Source organism: Lissotriton vulgaris, chromosome 10 (assembly GCF_964263255.1).
Source record: "Lissotriton vulgaris chromosome 10, aLisVul1.2, whole genome shotgun sequence".
In the NCBI taxonomy this organism is placed as follows: Eukaryota; Metazoa; Chordata; class Amphibia; order Caudata; family Salamandridae; genus Lissotriton; species Lissotriton vulgaris.
The window spans coordinates 45,953,082-45,975,077 of NC_141698.1; the positions used below are offsets into that span (position 1 = coordinate 45,953,082).

At 45.1% G+C, this 21,996-nt stretch overlaps 1 protein-coding gene across 1 annotated transcript in view; it reads left to right on the top strand.

The window, feature by feature from the left end:
• LOC147684543 (extracellular calcium-sensing receptor-like) overlaps positions 1-21,996 on the top strand; it is a 65,011-nt gene that overhangs the window by 15,017 nt on the left and 27,998 nt on the right. The window contains exon 2 of the mRNA XM_086939702.1: positions 5,703-5,930. Coding sequence (XP_086795828.1) covers positions 5,703-5,930 — 228 coding nt within the window. The remainder of the gene's footprint in view (positions 1-5,702; positions 5,931-21,996) is intronic.

Below are 21,996 nucleotides of genomic sequence, written 5' to 3' on the forward strand. Positions count from 1 at the left end.
AGGGGACTATTTGAGGACGCAACACAGGAGGGGCGACTCCCCCCAGACCTGTGTATGGTGATAATAATCCCAATACATAAAGCGGGAAAACCGCAAGACGATTGTGCGTCTTACCGCCCCATCTCCCTCTTGAATATAGAGGCGAAACTACTGGCAACTATCCTGGCGCTACGACTCCGGCCGGTGATCTCCGACCTAATACATCTAGACCAAACGGGTTTCCTCCCGGATAGGGCCACCAGGTTGAATCTCAGGCGCACTCATAACTGGCTGCAGGAGGTACAAGGGAGAGAGGACCCACATTGGTTCCTGTCCCTTGACGCAGAGAAAGCCTTCAACGCTGTCCACTGGCCCTTTCTTGAGGGCGTCCTAGATAGGTTCAGCTTTGGCCCAAAATATGGAAGTGGGTCCAGCTGCTGCACACGGAGCCTAGAGCCAAGGTGAGAGTGAATGGGGCTGTATCGCGGGAATTCCTGGTCCGGAGGGGGACTAGACGGGGTTGCCCGCTGTCCCCCCTCCTCTTTGCGCTCACAATAGAGTTGCTGGCAGCTAGAATACACCAGAATGAGGCCATTAGGGGATTCAGAGGGGGATGGAGGACTTTGCAGAGGAGAAAATATTGCTCTACGCGGACGACATCCTGCTATACATCACAAAGCCGGCGACCATGATACCAGAGACGATACCGGAAGTTGGACGGTATGGAGCGTACGCGGGATACCAGATAAACTGGCACAAGTCGATCCTCTATGACCCCAAGGGGCGGGGACTCTGGCCGGATTACCTGGAAGGCTGCTGACGACAGTAGCGGGGTTTAAGTACCTCGGAGTGTATGTGACCCTAGACAAAAAACAGTCCTATGAACAGAATATAGAACAAATAATACTGAACTACATAGAGGATGCGACTCGGTGGAGACAGCTCCCCCTTATCATACTAGGTCGAGCGGCAATGTTTAAGATGATCACATTACCCAAATTCTTATACGCAATACAGAATGAGTACTATCCTCTGCCTCGAAAAGTATTTGAGAGAATACATGCGGAACTTAGGTCCTTCCTGTGGTTGGGCAATCAATCAAGGGTAGTACTGAGCACCTTTCAGCGACATCAATACAGCGGAGGGATACATCTCCCAAACCTGGAGACGTATTACTGGACGTAACAAATAGCCCCAATCAATGACTGGCTACATGCAAAGGCGGATCACCCCACTTATGCCCTCGAGCGATATAGAATGTCAGCCAGGCCATTGATGTATTATCTATATGGGGGTAAAAGGGGAGGGAAGCTTCTCCCTGCCACTGGACTTACACTAAAGCTGTGGAACAAAGCGACAATCAGCGCGGGATGGGGGAAAAACCCACTCGACAGACACCGATCTGGCACTGTATGTGGCTAACAGAACTAAATAAGTTAAAGGGCTTCCAGAGGTGGGACGATATAGGGATCTCCACCTTGGGAGACATAGTGGCCAAGGGAGACTTGAAATCATTCACAGCCTTGAGGTCAGACTTCGGACTGCACCGCATGCAGTTTCTTAAATATGCGCAGTTGCGGCATGCTTGGTGAGCAGAAAAGGTCCAACTAGATATGCTCCCAGACTATGCACCTCTAGAGGGCAGATTATTACAGGAACAGATACAGGGAAAAGCGGTATCACTCACATATAAAACATTAATGAATAATATGTCAGGTGACCTGGGCAAACTTAGGAGGCTATGGGAGAGTGAGGTGGGAGACATGGAGGACGTAGACTGGGACATGGTGTTAATGCATCCCAGGGAAGTGGCTAAGTCCCGGCTGCGACTCATCCAATTCAACGTACTCCACAGAACCTATTGCGACAGAGTGTGACTGCATAAAATAGGCTGGACGGAAGACACGAGGTGCCTTAGATGTAGGGCTGTTGGAGGGGACTTCTATCACACCCTCAGGTCCTGCCATAAGATTCAGTACTACTGGGGTAGAGTGTTTAGCGAGCTGGGCGAGGTGTTGGAGATCCCACTTCGACTTGAGCCGAAGCTGGCCCTGCTAGGCATGATGAATGACATAGACCTGGCATGTCCCCTATTGATCTTTTTGGTCTTGGCACTGGTAATTGCAAAGAGGGGCATAGCTAAGTACTGGGGAGCGGCAGCACCACCAGAATTAGAAGAATGGAAAAGAGGATTAGATCTTTACATGGCAGCTGAAAGGGTCACTTACAAAGCGAGAGGATGCCCGAAGAAGTTCCGCAAGGTCTGGGGCAAGGGGACAAAGTACCATGGGCTGGATGGGGGGTTATGAGGGTTACAAGAGCCTTAGAGAGGTAAAAATGTGCAAACAACAGCGACATCAGAGATGGGATGCACCAGACTGTCGCAGCACCGCAAATTTGAATGAGGGGCGGATTGAGCTGGAAGTTACCAGAGATGCACTGCTGGGAGGTCAGGGGACAAGGGAGTGCAGACAAATTGCTGGGGTGCAGCTCGTGGCTAGAAGAGCCATAATTTTTGGAGGACACAAGTTGTTCGGTGACCCAGATTTTCCTGTGGACAGGCCTTTTGGGCCTCTTCAAAGGTGGTTGGTTCAAAACTCTCCAGAGAGTTGTTCGTAACCTTATCCCTATTCTCAAGTTTGATCAGAGTTTCCGAAACTGAGGGGGCTAACAGAAAAATGGCAAAAAGCAATATCACAGAGGATACAAAAAATTATAAAAGCTTTAAATTCCATTTGTAAAGCTATTAAAACAGCTCAGACTTATAAATCAGTGCAGCCGCAAATGTTCCACATGAAATAAATCCTTCCTCAATGCTAAGGCTTTCATATAAAAATTCCCCCATTCCCCCATGAGCAGAACTATGCAATAACAGTGCCACTTCTTTTGCTGAGAAAGTTTAAAAATCCAACAAGCATTCTCTGGTGCTGACACCACAAACTCACAGTAGAAGCAGCCATAAGAATTTTTTTTGAAGGTCTCGAGTTCCTCTCTTTATTTTAACTAAATTTCCATAGAGGAATCCAGACATTGACCATTCCTAGCTGTGATTCTAGCTCATCCAGTATCCCATTACCACACAGGATACTAAACCTGGGTGCTGATGTTATTAATCCATTATTCAATGCATTATTCAGTACCTCACTAGACACAGCCATGGTTTCGAATAAATGAAAGCAGGCCAAAGTACAAGCACTGTTGAAAAGTAATTCATTTGCTGATTATGCCACCCTCTCACATTTTAGACCTATTGTCTTTCTTCCAGCAGCTTCTTAAACAGTGGAGAAGCTTATCAATATCCATCTATCAAGGTGCCTAAAGTATTTTGACTTTCTTCATCTGGCTTTAGACCTAGATATTGCATCAAAAACTGCCCTCCATTCAGACTTGTTTAGATCAAAGCAAGACTGGTCGTCATCGATCTGCCGGAGGCATTCAACACAGTTTTCATTCAGACACTTTTATAGTGTCTAGCATATAAAGGGGTCTGTGTAACTGCCATGCAATGTCTATAATCGATCCTGAGCAGCAGAGGTCAATTGGTATCAGTGGACACCTTCTCTTCTGCTACTAAATCTGTCAACTACAAGGTCATTCAGGACCGTCAATAAGTCCTATACTTTTCAATGAGTACATGGCCCCACTAGCCTCTATGACAAAATGGCATGGCATACAGGTTATCTCATATGCATATAATACATATTCTCTCCTTGGTGAAAAGGCTTGGGTATCCAGCATTACTATAAAAATAGTTAGGTTCATGTAATTGAATGGATGGAGCAGAGTTGCCTGAAGTGCAAGTCTGATGGACAGTTAATTGGTCAAATAACTGGTGGCTGACCGAATGCAGTGTCTTCCTCCACCCAAACCAGCATCTGTATCCAAGAATCTGGGGGGTAAAATTTGATAATGAGCTTTCTTTTACCCTTAAATTCTGGCCATAGCAGGAACTTGATTTTCCTTCCTGTGTGCATTGAGGAAGACCTTGGACTTACTACCTTGGAAACCAACAAAACCATAATGCATACATTGATTGCATTTAAAAGGATTATGCGTATGCTCTCTAATTGAGTCTACTAAATTATCTATAGTTCCATATCTAAAAAATTGAATTTGCTGTGAGTTATAAAATAAATTATTTTTGAATCCTTTTTCCTAGCTCATAGGTCCTTTTATATGTTGGCTGCAAAATATCTTAGAAATAGACTCACTCATTATCATACCCTCAGTTCTCTGAGTTCATCAGAAGTCCACCTCCAGAGGACACCAAGGATGAGATTGAAATGAGGCTGTTGTTCCTTTACCTATCTAACCTCCAAGGCCTTGGAATGGTCAGCCACCTATGCTCCAAAACAGTTCCAATGAGGATCTCTCCGGAAGACTCTGGAAGATATGGCTCTTCGACTTGTAGCATTCTGTCTTTCTTATCAGCTAAACTGCTTACTTTCTAGTGATGGGATGCTCAGTGGGCAGTTGCACGCTTTATAAATATGATATGATTGATTGTTGTGAAACCAGGTATGGAAATGTAAAAGAAACATTAATAAAGATTACAACATTTTAAATAAATTAAGAAATGTCATGTAATAATAAATAAAAATAGAAGACAATTGAAAAGGCTATATTCCCATGAATTTAGTTTGAAATATTTAACTATTTTAAAAACACTATTTAAAATCCCACCTAAGATGTCTAAATTTATTTATTATGTTTTAAAAACCTCTAAATGCATGTACAGAATCAAACTATTACATTATTTTTTAAATGAAGTTTCATTTAAATTTAAACAAAGACAACATATTTATTTCTTATTTAAATATGTTTTACATTAAATTAAACTAATTCTTTTTTTTATTAGGTCAAAATAAGTTAATATATTTTAACACTATTTCCTGTAAGGTTTTATTTTAAGTCTGTCTCCTTTGTTTTCTGCAGGACAGTATTGCAGTACCTGTGAGTGGCAAAGGGTGGTGCTGGACTTACTACAGGTCTGATTTGAGTAACTTTAGTAGGGCAGTGTGTAAATAAGAAGAGGCTTAATGTTTTGTGGGTGTCTGCATGCCATATCCCAAACCAATCAATTATACTTTCTTAACCCTATCTTACTTCCCCCTAAACCCTTCCAAGTTAGTTACAAGTATTCCTATTTTCTGGACAACCACTCTACTTGCTACTACTAAAATGCAGGTGTACATGTTCGCAGATGTGCACAGAAGGTCATATTTACACACAGAAAATATTGGAAATGCGGAATCTCTGCCCTTTTGTTAATAAATAGCATATTATAGTTTGTGAGTAGACCTAAATGTAGTACTACTAAATATAGTTTGTGAATCGACCCCTATGAATGTAAGTATTTAGCATGTGAATGGCACAAACCTGCCACTGTTCACTTGCAGATTGTATATGGCTAAGCTGATAACCTTTCAACCAGGTGACCTTCATTACATGCACAGTTAATGAGCCTGTGATTTTGCTAAAACATTATTATATACTTGATTTTCAAAATGCAAAAAGGGGTCATTTAACTAAGTCCGTTTATGTCTGGTTTTGTGACAAATGGTAGCTGTGGATTGAGTGGGCATTACCACAGCATATGTATTCCCCTTTGGCATGTTCTTATGTTGTGAAATTTAAATGACATTCATTTAGTGCAAATAAAATTTTAAAATAAATGAAATGGCAAGCATCACTCCTAATTATATGTTTTCATCTGTATTTAGATGTTGCACTATGTGAAGAATGCCCGCATGAAGAACTCTGCTGGAAGTGAGGCTTTCTTTGATGCCAATGGGGACTCACCCCCTTTTCTTGATCTGTTGTACTGGCACATGACATCCAGCAACACCAGCAGCTTTGTCAGGGTGGGCACCTATGATGGAAATGCCCCAGCTGGTCACCAATTTACTATCAACATCAGCACCATCCACTGGGGTGGAAAGTACGCTGAGGTCAGAATTTGGTGATATTCCTCTGAGCACACCTTTAAGACTTGTTTTCTGTTGGTTTGTAACTCTTTTCTCATTAGAACAGTACTAGAGCATAATGAATGAGGTGCATAAAGTAACTTTGGATTTATAAAGTATGAAGTACACACATACACAAAAAAACTGTGAAGACTAAATTCGGACGAGGGCTGGTCGCAAAGGAAAGTAGATCTTCCCAGTTTCTTTGATGGCCAATGTCTATCCATAGGTCACAATGAGACGATAAGTAAAAGCTAGAGAAGGATGGGGACTGTAGCTCTGCTCTCCCTCTTAAATAAGTTATAAGAAAATCTGTTTCATGGTAAATGCATATTACCTGTGTGTCTTAACACAAAATCACTTACCTTCTGGCTTACCATACATTTCAGTTATAGCCCCTCCGCAGTGTAATTTGATATGGGAATGAACAGAGGCACCCCTGGTTTCAAACACACCACATTTTAGTTTGTTAGTTTAGTAAGCTGTATACAAAAAACAAGACAAACTGTACTGCAGGAAAGGGAGAGGACAGAACAGCACCACATCTATTATGATATAGTGCTGTTTTTTTTATCCTTGGGCTGGCATACTTTAGGCTGTTAAGCAGTAACATATACATTTTCCCCATAGTGCAAGGTTGTATGCCTAATGTTAAGCATAGGTTTTTGTGCTGGCAGTGTTCTAGTACAAAATAATATGCTTTGACATCTTTTAACCCATTTTCCTACTTTGTAACTATGCTGTATATAAAGAAATAGACAAAGTGACAGCATAAGACTTTGTAAATCAATAAAGACTGAGTATATCATATCAAAGGTATTTATAATTTACATCTCACAGGACAAGGTCATACTTTGACTAACTCTGGTTCTTCCAGGAACCAGGCCAGGAGATGAATGGCCAAGAGGAGGATCCACAACTGCCAAAAAGTAGTGAAGCAGCACACTAGGTCGATTTAGAAAAGGGGGTGGTGATGAACAGAGTGTCTGAGTTAAACAGACCACTCTTACCCAGTCCAAAGATCAGGGCTTGATCCATCACCGTTATTTATCTCACTGCCCCATCCCAGCTCAGAACCTGGCTATATGCAAATCAGTCTGTCCCTGGCCCAGTGCATCATGGGAACAGGGCAGACTAAACTACCAAGCCAATTCTTCACCAGAAAGGAGACAAGCTACCGGGGACCGGTTTCTGGCATTTCAGCCTTCTTCGGCCCGGCTTGCTTGAACCCTGATGGAGCAGTGAGAAAGGGACTCATGTCTGAGTATACCCTGCCACACGTATAGTGGCCAAAAACGATTTAGAAAAGGGGGTGGTGATGAACAGAGTGTCTGAGTTAAACAGACCACTCTTACCCAGTCCAAAGATCAGGGCTTGATCCATCACCGTTATTTATCTCACTGCCCCATCCCAGCTCAGAACCTGGCTATATGCAAATCAGTCTGTCCCTGGCCCAGTGCATCATGGGAACAGGGCAGACTAAACTACCAAGCCAATTCTTCACCAGAAAGGAGACAAGCTACCGGGGACCGGTTTCTGGCATTTCAGCCTTCTTCGGCCCGGCTTGCTTGAACCCTGATGGAGCAGTGAGAAAGGGACTCATGTCTGAGTATACCCTGCCACACGTATAGTGGCCAAAAACGATTTAGAAAAGGGGGTGGTGATGAACAGAGTGTCTGAGTTAAACAGACCACTCTTACCCAGTCCAAAGATCAGGGCTTGATCCATCACCGTTATTTATCTCACTGCCCCATCCCAGCTCAGAACCTGGCTATATGCAAATCAGTCTGTCCCTGGCCCAGTGCATCATGGGAACAGGGCAGACTAAACTACCAAGCCAATTCTTCACCAGAAAGGAGACAAGCTACCGGGGACCGGTTTCTGGCATTTCAGCCTTCTTCGGCCCGGCTTGCTTGAACCCTGATGGAGCAGTGAGAAAGGGACTCATGTCTGAGTATACCCTGCCACACGTATAGTGGCCAAAAACGATTTAGAAAAGGGGGTGGTGATGAACAGAGTGTCTGAGTTAAACAGACCACTCTTACCCAGTCCAAAGATCAGGGCTTGATCCATCACCGTTATTTATCTCACTGCCCCATCCCAGCTCAGAACCTGGCTATATGCAAATCAGTCTGTCCCTGGCCCAGTGCATCATGGGAACAGGGCAGACTAAACTACCAAGCCAATTCTTCACCAGAAAGGAGACAAGCTACCGGGGACCGGTTTCTGGCATTTCAGCCTTCTTCGGCCCGGCTTGCTTGAACCCTGATGGAGCAGTGAGAAAGGGACTCATGTCTGAGTATACCCTGCCACACGTATAGTGGCCAAAAACGATTTAGAAAAGGGGGTGGTGATGAACAGAGTGTCTGAGTTAAACAGACCACTCTTACCCAGTCCAAAGATCAGGGCTTGATCCATCACCGTTATTTATCTCACTGCCCCATCCCAGCTCAGAACCTGGCTATATGCAAATCAGTCTGTCCCTGGCCCAGTGCATCATGGGAACAGGGCAGACTAAACTACCAAGCCAATTCTTCACCAGAAAGGAGACAAGCTACCGGGGACCGGTTTCTGGCATTTCAGCCTTCTTCGGCCCGGCTTGCTTGAACCCTGATGGAGCAGTGAGAAAGGGACTCATGTCTGAGTATACCCTGCCACACGTATAGTGGCCAAAAACGATTTAGAAAAGGGGGTGGTGATGAACAGAGTGTCTGAGTTAAACAGACCACTCTTACCCAGTCCAAAGATCAGGGCTTGATCCATCACCGTTATTTATCTCACTGCCCCATCCCAGCTCAGAACCTGGCTATATGCAAATCAGTCTGTCCCTGGCCCAGTGCATCATGGGAACAGGGCAGACTAAACTACCAAGCCAATTCTTCACCAGAAAGGAGACAAGCTACCGGGGACCGGTTTCTGGCATTTCAGCCTTCTTCGGCCCGGCTTGCTTGAACCCTGATGGAGCAGTGAGAAAGGGACTCATGTCTGAGTATACCCTGCCACACGTATAGTGGCCAAAAACGATTTAGAAAAGGGGGTGGTGATGAACAGAGTGTCTGAGTTAAACAGACCACTCTTACCCAGTCCAAAGATCAGGGCTTGATCCATCACCGTTATTTATCTCACTGCCCCATCCCAGCTCAGAACCTGGCTATATGCAAATCAGTCTGTCCCTGGCCCAGTGCATCATGGGAACAGGGCAGACTAAACTACCAAGCCAATTCTTCACCAGAAAGGAGACAAGCTACCGGGGACCGGTTTCTGGCATTTCAGCCTTCTTCGGCCCGGCTTGCTTGAACCCTGATGGAGCAGTGAGAAAGGGACTCATGTCTGAGTATACCCTGCCACACGTATAGTGGCCAAAAACGATTTAGAAAAGGGGGTGGTGATGAACAGAGTGTCTGAGTTAAACAGACCACTCTTACCCAGTCCAAAGATCAGGGCTTGATCCATCACCGTTATTTATCTCACTGCCCCATCCCAGCTCAGAACCTGGCTATATGCAAATCAGTCTGTCCCTGGCCCAGTGCATCATGGGAACAGGGCAGACTAAACTACCAAGCCAATTCTTCACCAGAAAGGAGACAAGCTACCGGGGACCGGTTTCTGGCATTTCAGCCTTCTTCGGCCCGGCTTGCTTGAACCCTGATGGAGCAGTGAGAAAGGGACTCATGTCTGAGTATACCCTGCCACACGTATAGTGGCCAAAAACGATTTAGAAAAGGGGGTGGTGATGAACAGAGTGTCTGAGTTGAACAGACCACTCTTACCCAGTCCAAAGATCAGGGCTTGATCCATCACCGTTATTTATCTCACTGCCCCATCCCAGCTCAGAACCTGGCTATATGCAAATCAGTCTGTCCCTGGCCCAGTGCATCATGGGAACAGGGCAGACTAAACTACCAAGCCAATTCTTCACCAGAAAGGAGACAAGCTACCGGGGACCGGTTTCTGGCATTTCAGCCTTCTTCGGCCCGGCTTGCTTGAACCCTGATGGAGCAGTGAGAAAGGGACTCATGTCTGAGTATACCCTGCCACACGTATAGTGGCCAAAAACGATTTAGAAAAGGGGGTGGTGATGAACAGAGTGTCTGAGTTAAACAGACCACTCTTACCCAGTCCAAAGATCAGGGCTTGATCCATCACCGTTATTTATCTCACTGCCCCATCCCAGCTCAGAACCTGGCTATATGCAAATCAGTCTGTCCCTGGCCCAGTGCATCATGGGAACAGGGCAGACTAAACTACCAAGCCAATTCTTCACCAGAAAGGAGACAAGCTACCGGGGACCGGTTTCTGGCATTTCAGCCTTCTTCGGCCCGGCTTGCTTGAACCCTGATGGAGCAGTGAGAAAGGGACTCATGTCTGAGTATACCCTGCCACACGTATAGTGGCCAAAAACGATTTAGAAAAGGGGGTGGTGATGAACAGAGTGTCTGAGTTAAACAGACCACTCTTACCCAGTCCAAAGATCAGGGCTTGATCCATCACCGTTATTTATCTCACTGCCCCATCCCAGCTCAGAACCTGGCTATATGCAAATCAGTCTGTCCCTGGCCCAGTGCATCATGGGAACAGGGCAGACTAAACTACCAAGCCAATTCTTCACCAGAAAGGAGACAAGCTACCGGGGACCGGTTTCTGGCATTTCAGCCTTCTTCGGCCCGGCTTGCTTGAACCCTGATGGAGCAGTGAGAAAGGGACTCATGTCTGAGTATACCCTGCCACACGTATAGTGGCCAAAAACGATTTAGAAAAGGGGGTGGTGATGAACAGAGTGTCTGAGTTAAACAGACCACTCTTACCCAGTCCAAAGATCAGGGCTTGATCCATCACCGTTATTTATCTCACTGCCCCATCCCAGCTCAGAACCTGGCTATATGCAAATCAGTCTGTCCCTGGCCCAGTGCATCATGGGAACAGGGCAGACTAAACTACCAAGCCAATTCTTCACCAGAAAGGAGACAAGCTACCGGGGACCGGTTTCTGGCATTTCAGCCTTCTTCGGCCCGGCTTGCTTGAACCCTGATGGAGCAGTGAGAAAGGGACTCATGTCTGAGTATACCCTGCCACACGTATAGTGGCCAAAAACGATTTAGAAAAGGGGGTGGTGATGAACAGAGTGTCTGAGTTAAACAGACCACTCTTACCCAGTCCAAAGATCAGGGCTTGATCCATCACCGTTATTTATCTCACTGCCCCATCCCAGCTCAGAACCTGGCTATATGCAAATCAGTCTGTCCCTGGCCCAGTGCATCATGGGAACAGGGCAGACTAAACTACCAAGCCAATTCTTCACCAGAAAGGAGACAAGCTACCGGGGACCGGTTTCTGGCATTTCAGCCTTCTTCGGCCCGGCTTGCTTGAACCCTGATGGAGCAGTGAGAAAGGGACTCATGTCTGAGTATACCCTGCCACACGTATAGTGGCCAAAAACGATTTAGAAAAGGGGGTGGTGATGAACAGAGTGTCTGAGTTAAACAGACCACTCTTACCCAGTCCAAAGATCAGGGCTTGATCCATCACCGTTATTTATCTCACTGCCCCATCCCAGCTCAGAACCTGGCTATATGCAAATCAGTCTGTCCCTGGCCCAGTGCATCATGGGAACAGGGCAGACTAAACTACCAAGCCAATTCTTCACCAGAAAGGAGACAAGCTACCGGGGACCGGTTTCTGGCATTTCAGCCTTCTTCGGCCCGGCTTGCTTGAACCCTGATGGAGCAGTGAGAAAGGGACTCATGTCTGAGTATACCCTGCCACACGTATAGTGGCCAAAAACGATTTAGAAAAGGGGGTGGTGATGAACAGAGTGTCTGAGTTAAACAGACCACTCTTACCCAGTCCAAAGATCAGGGCTTGATCCATCACCGTTATTTATCTCACTGCCCCATCCCAGCTCAGAACCTGGCTATATGCAAATCAGTCTGTCCCTGGCCCAGTGCATCATGGGAACAGGGCAGACTAAACTACCAAGCCAATTCTTCACCAGAAAGGAGACAAGCTACCGGGGACCGGTTTCTGGCATTTCAGCCTTCTTCGGCCCGGCTTGCTTGAACCCTGATGGAGCAGTGAGAAAGGGACTCATGTCTGAGTATACCCTGCCACACGTATAGTGGCCAAAAACGATTTAGAAAAGGGGGTGGTGATGAACAGAGTGTCTGAGTTAAACAGACCACTCTTACCCAGTCCAAAGATCAGGGCTTGATCCATCACCGTTATTTATCTCACTGCCCCATCCCAGCTCAGAACCTGGCTATATGCAAATCAGTCTGTCCCTGGCCCAGTGCATCATGGGAACAGGGCAGACTAAACTACCAAGCCAATTCTTCACCAGAAAGGAGACAAGCTACCGGGGACCGGTTTCTGGCATTTCAGCCTTCTTCGGCCCGGCTTGCTTGAACCCTGATGGAGCAGTGAGAAAGGGACTCATGTCTGAGTATACCCTGCCACACGTATAGTGGCCAAAAACGATTTAGAAAAGGGGGTGGTGATGAACAGAGTGTCTGAGTTAAACAGACCACTCTTACCCAGTCCAAAGATCAGGGCTTGATCCATCACCGTTATTTATCTCACTGCCCCATCCCAGCTCAGAACCTGGCTATATGCAAATCAGTCTGTCCCTGGCCCAGTGCATCATGGGAACAGGGCAGACTAAACTACCAAGCCAATTCTTCACCAGAAAGGAGACAAGCTACCGGGGACCGGTTTCTGGCATTTCAGCCTTCTTCGGCCCGGCTTGCTTGAACCCTGATGGAGCAGTGAGAAAGGGACTCATGTCTGAGTATACCCTGCCACACGTATAGTGGCCAAAAACGATTTAGAAAAGGGGGTGGTGATGAACAGAGTGTCTGAGTTAAACAGACCACTCTTACCCAGTCCAAAGATCAGGGCTTGATCCATCACCGTTATTTATCTCACTGCCCCATCCCAGCTCAGAACCTGGCTATATGCAAATCAGTCTGTCCCTGGCCCAGTGCATCATGGGAACAGGGCAGACTAAACTACCAAGCCAATTCTTCACCAGAAAGGAGACAAGCTACCGGGGACCGGTTTCTGGCATTTCAGCCTTCTTCGGCCCGGCTTGCTTGAACCCTGATGGAGCAGTGAGAAAGGGACTCATGTCTGAGTATACCCTGCCACACGTATAGTGGCCAAAAACGATTTAGAAAAGGGGGTGGTGATGAACAGAGTGTCTGAGTTAAACAGACCACTCTTACCCAGTCCAAAGATCAGGGCTTGATCCATCACCGTTATTTATCTCACTGCCCCATCCCAGCTCAGAACCTGGCTATATGCAAATCAGTCTGTCCCTGGCCCAGTGCATCATGGGAACAGGGCAGACTAAACTACCAAGCCAATTCTTCACCAGAAAGGAGACAAGCTACCGGGGACCGGTTTCTGGCATTTCAGCCTTCTTCGGCCCGGCTTGCTTGAACCCTGATGGAGCAGTGAGAAAGGGACTCATGTCTGAGTATACCCTGCCACACGTATAGTGGCCAAAAACGATTTAGAAAAGGGGGTGGTGATGAACAGAGTGTCTGAGTTAAACAGACCACTCTTACCCAGTCCAAAGATCAGGGCTTGATCCATCACCGTTATTTATCTCACTGCCCCATCCCAGCTCAGAACCTGGCTATATGCAAATCAGTCTGTCCCTGGCCCAGTGCATCATGGGAACAGGGCAGACTAAACTACCAAGCCAATTCTTCACCAGAAAGGAGACAAGCTACCGGGGACCGGTTTCTGGCATTTCAGCCTTCTTCGGCCCGGCTTGCTTGAACCCTGATGGAGCAGTGAGAAAGGGACTCATGTCTGAGTATACCCTGCCACACGTATAGTGGCCAAAAACGATTTAGAAAAGGGGGTGGTGATGAACAGAGTGTCTGAGTTAAACAGACCACTCTTACCCAGTCCAAAGATCAGGGCTTGATCCATCACCGTTATTTATCTCACTGCCCCATCCCAGCTCAGAACCTGGCTATATGCAAATCAGTCTGTCCCTGGCCCAGTGCATCATGGGAACAGGGCAGACTAAACTACCAAGCCAATTCTTCACCAGAAAGGAGACAAGCTACCGGGGACCGGTTTCTGGCATTTCAGCCTTCTTCGGCCCGGCTTGCTTGAACCCTGATGGAGCAGTGAGAAAGGGACTCATGTCTGAGTATACCCTGCCACACGTATAGTGGCCAAAAACGATTTAGAAAAGGGGGTGGTGATGAACAGAGTGTCTGAGTTAAACAGACCACTCTTACCCAGTCCAAAGATCAGGGCTTGATCCATCACCGTTATTTATCTCACTGCCCCATCCCAGCTCAGAACCTGGCTATATGCAAATCAGTCTGTCAAATCAATCAGTCTGTCCCTGGCCCAGTGCATCATGGGAACAGGGCAGACTAAACTACCAAGCCAATTCTTCACCAGAAAGGAGACAAGCTACCGGGGACCGGTTTCTGGCATTTCAGCCTTCTTCGGCCCGGCTTGCTTGAACCCTGATAGGTCAGCATGATGATTGCAGATATTACATCTTGAAGTGATAACAATGCCTCAAAGCACAAATATGTAATGGAGCAAAAGCACTTTGCAGATACAAACAGGTAAACAGAAAACAAATGATAGAAAGCCAGGGATTCACAGTTCAAGCAGGGGTAGGAAAATGAGGAGAGTAAAAATAATAGTCAGGGCTAGCGTATGCTGAGTGATAAACTGACAGAAGCAAACTAAGCCAAAACAACTCAGAGATATTTGCAGGCACAGACCAAATCCTTGCACAGACCTTTTGTTAATCATTGATCCATGAGACTCTAGGCATCCTGTCTGCAACTATGAAATAAGGAGTTGCTTAGCTTCCACTAATCCTATCTTCACCAAAATTGTCTTCTTCTGAACATAAAGTGGGTTGTATATCCCTCTGTGCATTGGTAAGGGTACTGAGCTGCCACAATCTTTCCTGATATTCCTGACAGTACTGCCCCAGAAATCCCTCAATCTCTTATGCTGGGGCCTCAATTATTTGCATACTGTTGATGAAATGAAGTCACCAGTCATTGTGCATGTACAGGCCAGCTCCCAGTATCTTTCTGAGGCATCATATACTTTACTAGAAATTAAATCCTAGATCTGACCAAAATGTATATGGTGATCAAGCATAGTTCTAACTTAAAGTCCTGCCAGACATCAACCGATATGGGTGGCAGTGGAATGTCTCCCTTAATGGCGCCATGTTTAATACAGTACACATGAAATAGAGAATGTTTCACCTTCAACCTGAACAACTGATTGTCCTATTAACTTAAGGATAGAATGTAGACCAACAAATCTGGGTGGAAACATAGGGTTGAACCCTGGTAGATATAGATATGTTGTACACAGCCATACCTTTCCCCCCAACCTGGTATTCTGGTAGGAAAAATACATGCCATAAAGGAGTAGGGTGGATAGCTGCATAACATAGAAAGGAGTGGTGTCTAGGCAGTGCAAAGAATTGTGTGGGCAAACTCTGCCATGAAAATCTACTTGTTCAACTTATACAGGTGCTCTATAAAAAGAAAACTGTTATTGGAATCAAAACAATTTAGGAACGTTGGAAATAATATTGCGGACCTGAAAAGCATACACAATATTCAATACATACACCACTAGGTACAAGAATATGTATTTTGTATTCCTATTTAATACAATAATCACATATTGATGTAATTTAAGAACAGAAACAACTAAATACGTTAGAGTTAATGATGTCCTATGTATTTAAAAAACATTTAGACATTTAATTTCATCAATCGTTCTAGATGAGGAATCAATTGTTCTAGACAAAGAATACAATGATATCTTTTGGGTCTGAAGTTCATTAAACATTTATCAAAATATTGCACCAATTCCTATTTAATTGTTGGGATAGGGTACCTATTCATTTAGGCATGGCTCTGGAATTGTTAGATCCTATGCACGTTTCGGCTTGGAGCCTTCATCAGGACGCCATGTATGTATATCATATGAAACCTTTTATTGCATATTTGTTTCTTATGACCTCTAATAAACTTCAAATACAGTGAAAGTCTAGTACGTGAAGTTCTTGGATTGATTTCTAGTGTCAAGAGCGTGGTTTTTAAGTTGTCCTTGGCGATGTCCATGATTTCCTGCTTGTATATTTACTCAGCAGGTCATGATATACCCACTTGTATGACATGCACCAATTTCGATACTTGCAGCGTCTGATATGCAAAAGGTGGAATATAATGTGTGGTCCCAAACAGCTGCCGCTAAGGAGACCTATTAAAGGAACGTTGTATGGTGTCCCCATTGGCGTGTCTAGGCTTCGTTACTTGAAAGGGGAGGACACGACTACTCCGTCTGCAGCTTTGTTATTGAAAAGTTTGGAACAACTGAAGAAATTCGGATTCACAGGGACCAAGGATTGGCTCTAAGTATATCCTCCAAATGTGGTATCATCTCGCCTGGTGGACGCCATCAGTAGAAATGGAAGCTGTTGACATCAACGTGTTTAGCACTTTTTAAAAAACAATTGGCATTGACTTGAGCTTCTTAGTCAGTGAGGATAACATCAGCTATACTGGTTATTCAATAACAAAATCCATACAGATCAAAGACCACAGCTGGGCCAGGGTGTGAAGATGTTGAAGTAATCTTATAGGTTTAGCTTTATCTGTTTTTGCCTTAGTGTAAACTGAACATTTCTTTATGTTATCATTAACAAATCTGAACTAATTTGGCCACCAAAAGTGCCTTTGTAGTAACTCTTACATTTTTCATGGCCATTGTGTTCTATATTGGGAGAATTGTGCCACCACTTCCTTTTTTTAAATTGCAAATCCCAATGAGGCAAATAAAAGTAATGTTTCCTGTATAGTTCTGCTACCTCCTCTCTACAATCTTGCAAATCTTTCTGTAGAAATTGTTTATCATTCATCTGTCCTTGTCTGATATGGACTTAGTTCATTAATTGATGTACAATTTCTCTTTCTTGAGTAGTATCCAAGTAGGTATTAAGATCAGGCACCGGTTCTTCTTTGTCTTACCCTTGTCTAGGCAATGAATCATCCTTGTCATATCTATCTCCTGGTATACAGGGAAAGGAGTTGCCCTAAGGGCTAGGGCGCTAGGGAGGTCAACCTCGATTCTGGGGAAATGGTTTCGAGTCCCGGCAATGAAGCTGAACATCCGGTGATTCTCGGTAAATCACTTAATCTCCCCGTGCCTAACAAAACTGAACGTGCCCTCATGTAACACAACTGGTGCTATGTAAAGAGCTCTGATATCCGATACTTTCAGGTCAAGTTTGTGCTATATAAAACTACGTAAAATTAAAATAAAATACAGATAACTTTGTATCGACATCAGGACACAATAAAAACTCATCTTACATGCCTGGTGTTCAAAAACCTCCAAGATAAAAAACATCAAAGGGTTTTCTGGTCTGTTCAGACTGTGTTCTCTTGTACTGCTCTTTCCAGGTAACGCTGACACATTGGGCCCGATTCACAGAACTAACTTAAAAAAACATCCTAAACTTACTACTTTTGATATTCACAGAAGTTAGGATTTTGTCTTAAGTTTGTCTTAAGACAGACTTAAGACAGACTTAAGTTAGGATTTTGTCTTAAGTATGTTTTAAGTATGTTTTAAGACAAAATCCTAACTTCTGTGAATACCAAAAGTAGTAAGTTTAGGATTTTGTGTTAAGTTAGTTCTGTGAATCGGGCCATGTGTGAATGCCTATTTAATCAGAGTAACTTTTCTGTGATAGATACTGTAATTGCATTTAGAAATGGTAAGCGTTTGGAGTAAAATGCATCAAAAAACACTGCTTTTCTTGTTGCAACTCTCTATGACAGTACAAATCCAATTGCAAATTTTGAAGCATCAGATTTAACAATGATAGAGCAAACCAATTTGATTGGCCTCACAATTGAGCAAAACTATTTAATGAAATGTATATTCGAATTTGCTAAGCCTGGGAATTTTTGCATTTCCTTGACAGTCGTAGGAGTGATTTTTAAAGCCTAGCACCAAATCTGTTTAAATACACACATTTTTCAGCTTTCGTGTACAGTGAATATGTAGTTAACCAAGACAGGACTTCTCTTCCTCGAACATGTGTGTGATGCTGTTGGATATCTTTGGAGTAATTACCCATCACCTCCACCGACGCCAGCTCTTCAGCCAAAGAACTTCACTGATGGATCTCCAGATGTGCCGACAAGGTTGCCCCTCTCCGCTATCCTGCCAAACCTTGCCCCCTGAAGGCTACCTGGTTCACCACTGAACTCCAAGTTGCCAGGTGCACCTGCAGACGGCTCGAGGAAACATGGCGTAGCCAGTAAACCACAGAAGACCTTAACAACCACAGGAGCGCCCTGAAGGGGTACCACCAACTCATAAGGCAAACCAAATGGACCTTCATCAAGAGCAAAATCGACACAACTCAACCAACGCCAAAGAACTCTTACACAATAGTTTTATTTCTGAGACAATTATATATGGAAGTAATTGCTAGGATTCGCTATGGGGTGAGAGGGGAATGTACTTAGCACTTTAGGGTGAGAAGGGGCGTGAGACAAGGATGAGTGCTGGCACCCTTTCTGTTTATATTATACATCAACGATTTGGGCAGTACGCTGGGGAAAGAGTGCCAGGACCTTCCACAAGTGGGTAAGAGACCCATATCAACATTAATGTATGCCTACGGTGCGGTCCTGATGTCCCGTACCCCGTTAAGGGATGCAGAGGCTAGTTGATTGTTTTGGTGTTTATATGGCCAAACTAGGACTAAAAATTAATATTTCTAAAACCTTTGTTATGATCTGTGGGACAGGAAATACAAATTTTAGACCCATTTCACTCAAAAAGAAATATATCGACTGTTGCACAACCTTTTCCTACCTTGGAATACTTTTTGATAAGAGGGGGACATGGACCCAGGCTATTAGAACTAGGAAGCTACTGTTTTCTAAAGCGGTAGCCACACTTTTTAATTTTAGTAAGAAATTAGGGAAACGGGTACTAGAGGTCCTAATACAGATCTACAAGGTGAAATATATCTCAATAGCCACCTCTGGGGCAGGTATCTGGGGCCACGAGAATGTCAAATCACTTCCATGTATTGAAAACCGGTTCCTAAGATTTTTATTGGCTGTCCCGGATAGCACCTTTACCTATATTTTCCACACTGAATTGGGCTTGCCTTATATATCGAATATATGTAAAATCCAACCTGTACTCCAGTGGCACACAATCTGGACTTCCGACTCATTGGAGCTCAATAGACAAATACTTCTAGACTGTGGTAAATTGGATGGGGTGCGAAAGATTAGTTGGCTTGAGTGCATTAAACACTTTGTTGGTAATCTCGGCCCCTGAATATTTTTCGAAGCACCTTAGTTTACTAGATGTAAATAGGATTAAAACTAGCTGTCTATATTATCTGGATAATAAGAAAAGACACACGGAATTCCCAAAAGTTTCGGTTCAAGCCCAGCAGTTAATAGTGGCAAGTGACAGACTCCAGCCCTACCTAAACATGTTTACAAGAGAACATGATAGATTACTGTCGACCTGTTTGAAATTGGGCATTTTTCATAGGCTCATTACTTTTCCTGCCCAAAACAACTGGTCAAAGGAACTGTGTAAATGCCCTTGTGATGATGTGTCTTTGCAATCGACTATTCACGTTTTGTTTTTCTGTAAATTTTACTCTCACAATAAGCATAGGTGGATTTTGCCAATTTAAAAAAAAACGGGGCCTAAGACAATGCCGGCCTGCTTTTCTGTTTTTACAAACACTAGGAGAAGAACAGTTGACCGTTTCAATTTTAATATTTTTAAAGCTGGTGATAAAATTTAGAAATTCAATCATGATGTAAATTATATTTTTAACTCTATCGGATATGACTTACACTGCCATTATATGGATTTTCACAATTTAATGTGTGTATCTAGTGTCTCCAACATTGTATTGTGCTTTTATGATTAATTTTAAAATCAAATAAAGCAGATTGAATTGAATTGAACTCTTATATGTCATACAGCAATTCACCAAACACCCCCAGCGAGGCCATGGACGTCACACCATTCCAGGAACTCTGCAACAAGCTCAGCTCCTACTTCTATCAGAAGATCAAGGCCCTCTACGACCACTTCACCAACCAGTCGCCGTTCACCACCCCTCCCGACCATCACCACCTGGACTCCCGCCACGGTGGAACTCATCAACAGGACCATGATGAAAACGAGGTCTGGAGCACCCACGGACCCCTGCCCACCACACATCTACCAGAGGGTCACCACCACCATCGCCCCCTAAACTAGGATGGACCATCAACGCCTCCTTTCAATCCAGCATCTTCCCGGATGAATAGAAGCAGTCAGAAGTCAAGCCCCTCCTGAAGAAACCCATGGCCGACCCTACGAACTTGAAGAATTATCGCCCCATCTCTCTACTCCCTTTCACAGCCAAAGTCACCGAAAAACACATAAATGCCCAGCTGACCGCATTCATCGAAGAGTACTCCATCCTAGACTCCTCCCAGTCCAGATTCTGCAGCAACTCTAGCACCCAGACTGCCCTCCTCGCCGCCACTGATGACATCTGCATGCTACTCGACCAGGGACACACCGCAGCCCTCATGCTGCTAGACCTCTCTGTGGCCTTCGACAACGTCTCACACCACACCTTCGCTGCCAAACTGCAAGGCGCCGGAATACAAGGAAACCCCTCATCTGGATCCAATCCTTTCTCCCTGGCAGAACCCATTGTACCAGACTCCCCCCTTTCATCTCCAAACCCACTGAGATCAACTGCAGAGTACCACACGGATCATTGCTCAGCCCCACGCTCTTCAACATCTACATGGTCCCCCTCGCCACCATCGTCAGACAGCATGGGCTCAACATAGTATCTTACACCGATGACACCCAGCTCATCCTCTCCCTCATGAAGGATCCCGAAGACACCAGGCTCAGCTTCCAGGAAGGAATGAGGGATGTCGCTGTCTGGATGAAAGACAGCTGCCTGAAGCTCAACACAGAGAAAACAGAGGTCGTCATCCTGGGGCCCTTGACCTCTGCATGGGATGACACTTGGTGGCCCTCCGCCCTCGGGAGTCCAACACCCCGACAGACCACGCCCGGAACCTCGGCGTCCTCCTCGACTCCTCACTCACCATGACCCGCCAGTTCAAAGATGTCGCCTCCACAAGTTCCAACTGCCTCCGCATCCTCCGAAAGACCTTCAAATGGATCCCCCACGAGCACAGAAAAACCGTCACCCACGCACTCATAACTTGCAGACAGGACTACGGAAATGCCCTCTCCGCCGGCACCAACAAGACCCTTCTCCACAAGCTCCAAACCATCCAGAACGCTGTGGCCAGATTTGTTCTCGGGACCACTCGGCAAGAACGCATGACTCCTCACCTTCATGACCTACACTGACTCCCCATCGAGAAGAGAATAATCTTCAAGATTCTCACCCACACCTACAACTCCCTCCACAGCATCGGACCCAAATTCCTCAACGTAAGAGTCCGTTTCCATGCACACAAAAGAAATCTTCAATCCGCCATGCTCGCCCTAGCAGAGACCCCCATATCCACAGAAGGATAACAGAAGGAATGGCCTTCTCCTACGTCACAGCCCAGACTTGGCACAAGCTTACAGTCACCATCAGACGCTCCCTGAACCTGCAGGTTTTCAATAAGGACCTCAAGGCCTTGCTCTTCATTTAAGTTGAGCTGCCTCCCCCAGTTCCTAGAGACCCTCACGGGTGAGTTGCACACTCTAAAAACCCCCTGATTGATTGATTGATTGATTGGTTGATTGATTTATTGACAATTGGATCTCTAAAAATGTTGTCCCTAAAATTCTGGAATGTTGTAGGGTCATTACAAAAACTGAATAGCATCACGAGATACGCAGTGTGCTATAAAGAGTGATGACGCTGTTTCAATCTCATCTCTCTAAGGAATTCTGACCGAATTGTAGGCTCCTCGAAGATTCACCTTGGAAAATATTTTAGCCTGCTTGCAATTGA